The sequence below is a fragment of the Sinocyclocheilus anshuiensis genome, unplaced genomic scaffold (genome assembly GCF_001515605.1).
Source record: "Sinocyclocheilus anshuiensis isolate Anshui unplaced genomic scaffold, SAMN03320099.WGS_v1.1 scaffold1623, whole genome shotgun sequence".
Classification (NCBI taxonomy): domain Eukaryota; kingdom Metazoa; phylum Chordata; class Actinopteri; order Cypriniformes; family Cyprinidae; genus Sinocyclocheilus; species Sinocyclocheilus anshuiensis.
The window spans coordinates 1,320,046-1,325,282 of NW_015553403.1; the positions used below are offsets into that span (position 1 = coordinate 1,320,046).

The 5,237-nt window shown below is 38.9% G+C and overlaps 1 protein-coding gene across 1 annotated transcript in view; it reads left to right on the forward strand.

Annotated features, from left to right (window-relative positions):
• The first annotated feature begins 368 nt into the window (after positions 1 to 368).
• LOC107668285 (glycerol-3-phosphate dehydrogenase 1-like protein) overlaps positions 369 to 5,237 on the forward strand; it is a 6,084-nt gene continuing 1,215 nt past the window's right edge. The window contains exons 1-5 of the mRNA XM_016460105.1: positions 369 to 563; positions 960 to 1,137; positions 1,699 to 1,839; positions 3,295 to 3,433; positions 3,542 to 3,654. Coding sequence (XP_016315591.1) covers positions 520 to 563; positions 960 to 1,137; positions 1,699 to 1,839; positions 3,295 to 3,433; positions 3,542 to 3,654 — 615 coding nt within the window. The 5' untranslated portion in view covers positions 369 to 519. The remainder of the gene's footprint in view (positions 564 to 959; positions 1,138 to 1,698; positions 1,840 to 3,294; positions 3,434 to 3,541; positions 3,655 to 5,237) is intronic.

A 5,237-nucleotide genomic window follows, 5' to 3' on the forward strand; every position in this document is an offset into this window, starting at 1 on the left:
GGTGTTATGTAAAGTCTGCACATAAAAGGCATTTTTGTGGCAGTGGCAAAAACTGAAGGGGGGAAGGGAGAAAGAAAAACCATTATGCACACCATTATGTAGATTTTGTCCTCAATAAAGTATTTCTTTAAAACTATGAGTATTCATTAATATAATAGATATTCATGTAATGAGCTATTACGTAGGAATATTGTTCACAATGTATTCAGTTATAAGCTTTATTCTACGATATAAGCAGAGTGAATAATTAGTTCCAGACCTAATGAATTGCGGTATACACATAAACTGAATTAAATAATTCGCCAGTCTGTGTCACGGTTTTTTACAGCGACTATTTTCAATAGTAGAAACGGGGGGGGGGGAAACTACAACTCCCAGAATCCCCAGCTATCGTTGATGACGCAGTCAAAAGTGGACCAACACGGTCCCTGACACCGAGTAACTGCCTGACTTTATAGTATTATTACGTATATTGTTTACTTGAAAACACTTATCCACTAGTGGAAAGCAAAAGTGGTTATGGCTGCTCCGCTGAAAGTATGTATTGTTGGTTCAGGAAACTGGTGAGTATGAACGTGTAATGATTATATATGATAAATATATGATTGGTAATGAGATTAATATACAGAATATATGGCGTGGACCGACTGTTATAGCTCAGAAAGTGCTTACTTAGACTGGAGCACAAGTTTAATTCCCTGTACGAAACAGCAGTTACAGCGAGCTGATATTCAGATCCATATTTTAAGCATTATTATTCTGGGCAAAATCAAGTGATTAATAATTTAACTGCATTGATTTGAAGATCTGCATGCTGTATAACCCTCATTTGACTGCAGGTGGCAAGGCAAAGCAGCTTCTCGGAGTTGTAAACCCTGCTTGGAATGTCTGAGTGAACTGCTTTTTAACAACAGACTGGCATTTTGATTAAAGGTACTGTTGTGTTTTTCTGTACCAAGGGGCTCTGCAATTGCAAGAATTATTGGAACCAATGCACAGAAACTCCAGCACTTTGCCACCACAGTCAAGATGTGGGTTTATGAAGAAATGGTCAACGACAAAAAGCTTTCTGAGATCATCAACACAGAACACGAGAATGTCAAGTACCTCCCAGGCTACAAACTCCCAAAGAATGTGGTAAGACGGTGTGTTGGGTGCCCTAAAATGTGGTAAATAATAATAGTTATGGATAATAAATAATTATATGCTTTATAAAGAAAGGTAAATACTATATATACATTTTTAATTAGATTTTTTTTATTTGTGTAAAAAAAACAAACAAAAAAATGCATTGGTTAAATATTGCACTTAAAATTGATATTAGTCTATCTGATATGCATGCTTGCTATCTGTTGACCATCATTTGAAACCAAATCATCTTTTGCACATCATTCCGAATAAAAAAGTCTTATTCAAGCTTGTTCTGGGGCCAGTTGCATAAACTTAGCCACCATGTTAAGACTGTGTCTTAAGAACTAGTTTGACCAAATAGCAGTTGCCAAGGGGTAATCAATCTTACTCTTCCAATACAAATAAGACCAATCTGCCTTTTCATAATGGAATTAAAAAAGTTATGACCAGTCTTGAAGAAAAAAAATTAGATGGCTAACTTTTAAGACTAGTCTAAACAGTTTATGCAACCGGCCCCTGGTGTTGAAATAAGCATCAGATTTATGGGGTTTTAACTTTTTCCTGTAGGTTGCAGTGCCACAGCTTCGGGATGCCGCAGAGGGTGCCGACCTCCTGGTTTTCGTGGTCCCTCACCAGTTCATCCGGAAACTGTGCGATGAGATGGTGGGATGTGTTTCGGAAAAGGCTCGTGGAATTACATTAATCAAAGTAAGAATGTTGTGCATTGTGTATAATTGAAATTGTAGTGCTTTTTGATGGGCTTTACAAAGCTTTATTGAAGATTTAAGGTTATGTCGTTGTTTGACTATAACCTGATGCGGGTTTGACAGCACCTTTGGAGCCTATATGGTAACCTAATTTTAAACTAGATAATGGGTGTCAATTAGGGCTGTCATGCACTTAAACCACACAAAAGAATGGGTGAATGGTGATGTTTGACTTAATATGATTTGTGCAAGGTGCAGCTTGACCAAATTTAGATGGGTAATTTGTCTAAAAAAATGTTTATATTGCTTTATCAAATAAATATTATTTTCATAATGGACTAATGAGAGACAGTACAAACAGACAATAATTTATTCCTATTTTGAGTTGATAGTGAATGCCAGAAAATGTTTTTTTTTTTTATGGCAGACGAAACAAAATGGAACAAAATGTCCATCTATTACAAATTAAGTATTTTTCTAATTAATTTAATAATAGTCCTGTATTATATTCAGCTATAAGCAAGCCAAATGCTGCCCATGGCTGTTTTTGATTTAATATTCTAAGTTTTGGTCAAACCTTGTGCGTCCTCTTCCATGTGGTCGGACAGGATGTTCAAGACTGAACAATGCTGAGAAGTCTCTGACTTGATATCTTTTTAAAAGAGCACCATATGTGGAGTGACTCATGGGTAAAAAAAAAAGGCCCTCTGGCCTGCTGGCAATCTCTTTGTGTGCAACTTATCTCCTGGTGCCAGTTTGTCTCCTCTGTTACTGTCTGTGCTGCCCATCACTTCATCTCTGCAGTTATACCTCTCCAAATTTGATTTATTCTTTCCACTTCATTATTTGAAAAGTAGCCTAGTTTCTCACAGTCTTGCGTTTTTATTTTAAAAGATATAGTTTGTCTGTTGTCTTTTTTCAGATTTCTACCCATTTCTTGTGTACTCATTTCGCCTTCTTTATTATTTTTGTTCTGCTTTACTGTTCCTCCTCATTTTTTGAGTCATTAGGCAAAGATGGTCCAAACAGCTGTGCTCCAGAGTTATATCTGCTGAGGGGGAAATAGTGTGATGCTACATTTAAAAAAGCATTGGTGTGTTCTAGGGCTGCACGATAAATCGCATGCGATATTTAATGCGCATCTTGTCAGAAAGCCGGTTCTGTAATCAGCGGTAAATCTCCATCACCTGCGGACTTTCACATTGAGCAGCATTAACTACACAGAGCCGTTGTTCACTGACGAGTTGCGCAAAACCACGTTCATATTCGCGCGTTTTTTTGCGCATCTCCTCAGTGAACAACGGCTCTGTGTAGTTAATGCTGCTCAATGTGAAAGTCCGCAGGTGATGGAGATTTACCGCTGATTACAGAACCGGCTTTCTGACAAGATGCGCATTAAATATCGCATGCGATTTATCGTGCAGCCCTAGTGTGTTCTTTTTTTCTTTCTTTGTAGGGCATTGATGAAGGACCAGAAGGATTGAAGCTCATCTCTGATATCATTCGGGAAAAAATGGGCATTGATATCAGCGTCCTAATGGGGGCCAACATTGCCAATGAAGTGGCGGCTGAGAAGTTCTGCGAGAGCACCATTGGTGAGTGAAAAATGTTTGGAGCTATTCTGTAGGTAGCGTTGCACTTTAGCAACTACATGCTAAAAATCACCAGGAGCTAACTCAACAGACATTTTCTTCGATCCACAGGCTGCAAGGTGTTGGAGAACGGCCTCTTGTTTAAAGAGCTCCTGCAGACGCCTAACTTCAGAATCACCGTGGTGGATGATGCTGACACAGTAGAGCTCTGTGGAGCCCTTAAGGTAAATATCAGTCTTGTCTTGTTGCTCATCCCGGGGGAAATATCTTGATTCAGGCACCTGAGATGCAGGGCTTCAGGGGCAAGACTCAGACCTCTGTGTAAAGAAGAGCTTGCGCTGCTGAATTTACAATTAGATGCTGTAAGGCTGCTGTTCTCCTCGTAAACACATTGTAAAAATCGTTGCAATATTGGCAAGCTTTGACAAATACTCTGGGTTATTTACAACTTAAAGGGATAGTTCATCTGAAACTGAAAATTCTGTCTTCATTCATTCACCCTCATGTCGTTCTAAATCTGTATGGCTTTCTTTCCTCTTTGGAACACAAAAGAGGAACTTTGAGTTTTTTTTCCCCATTGGTTTTATTTTTGTCCATACAATAGAAATCAATGGTAACCAAAACCTTCAAAACTTCAGTTTTTGTGTTCCGTAGAAAAAAGTCATAAAAGAAAAAGTCATACCGGTTTGAAACAACATGAAAGTGAGTAAATGATGACAGAATTTTCATTCAAAACTGATGTTGTTCCAAGCCCGTGTGTAATATAAAAGAAGAAATGTTGAATAAAGAATGAACTGACAATTATTATTCCTCATATAATGAATGTGAATTTGGGCTGTCGACCTCCAAAAAGACTGAAAAGCACCATTACAATATGCAAAGTAGTCTATATGAGTCTTCTGAAGCCTTATGATAGCTTAGTTTGATAAATAGACCCAAATTTAATTTATTATTCACGATTTCACGTATAATCTTCCTCTTTGCTGGAAATGTGGCGTTGTGCATTAGCTGTTGTTTAAATCTTAAAATTTTATGAACTGTTGGTTATTTGTTGCCAACATAGGAGTTCTGAGATTGACTTTAAAGGGGTCATGTGATGTTGCTAAAAAGAACATTATTTTGTGTATTTAGTGTAATGAAATGTGTTTATGCAGTTTAAGGTTAAAAAAGCACATTATTTTCCACATACTGTACATTATTGTTTCTCCTCTATGCCCCGCCTTTCTGAAACGCGTTGATTTTTACAAAGCTCATCGGTCTGAAAAGCGAGGTGTGCTCTGATCACAGCATGTGAGCAGAGCGGAGCGTGAGCTGAGCGGGGAGCGGAGTGGTAATATTTCCTTAAGAGCGCAGAGCGCCTTTCTGAAGATACCGCTCCGCTCGCTCAATACGCTCAGCGCCACCTGCTCAACCCAGAATGCCGTTTGGTGATTTGCTTGTTCGAGATCGAGAATCTGTAGAGATCGAGAATAATAGAGCAGTTATGGAGTTCAGATATTGTTTCAACGAAGTTGCAAGCCTTATACATAAATGTAAAGTAAAAATCAAAGTTAAGAATGAGCAGGGGATCTGAGCGGGAATTGGTTTACGGCGAGCGTGTGCGGAATATTAATGGAGCGATTGCTTGGGCGGTTAGAGCGACTGAGTGGAGCGCATGTCCATAGAGCGGAAAATGTAGCGGAGCGTCACACCGCTCCGCTTCGCTCACATGCTCTGGCTCTGATTGGCCAGCTATCCAGTTTGTTGTGATTGGCCGAATACCTCAAGTGTGTGACGGAAATGTTACGCCCCTTACCATATTGTGATG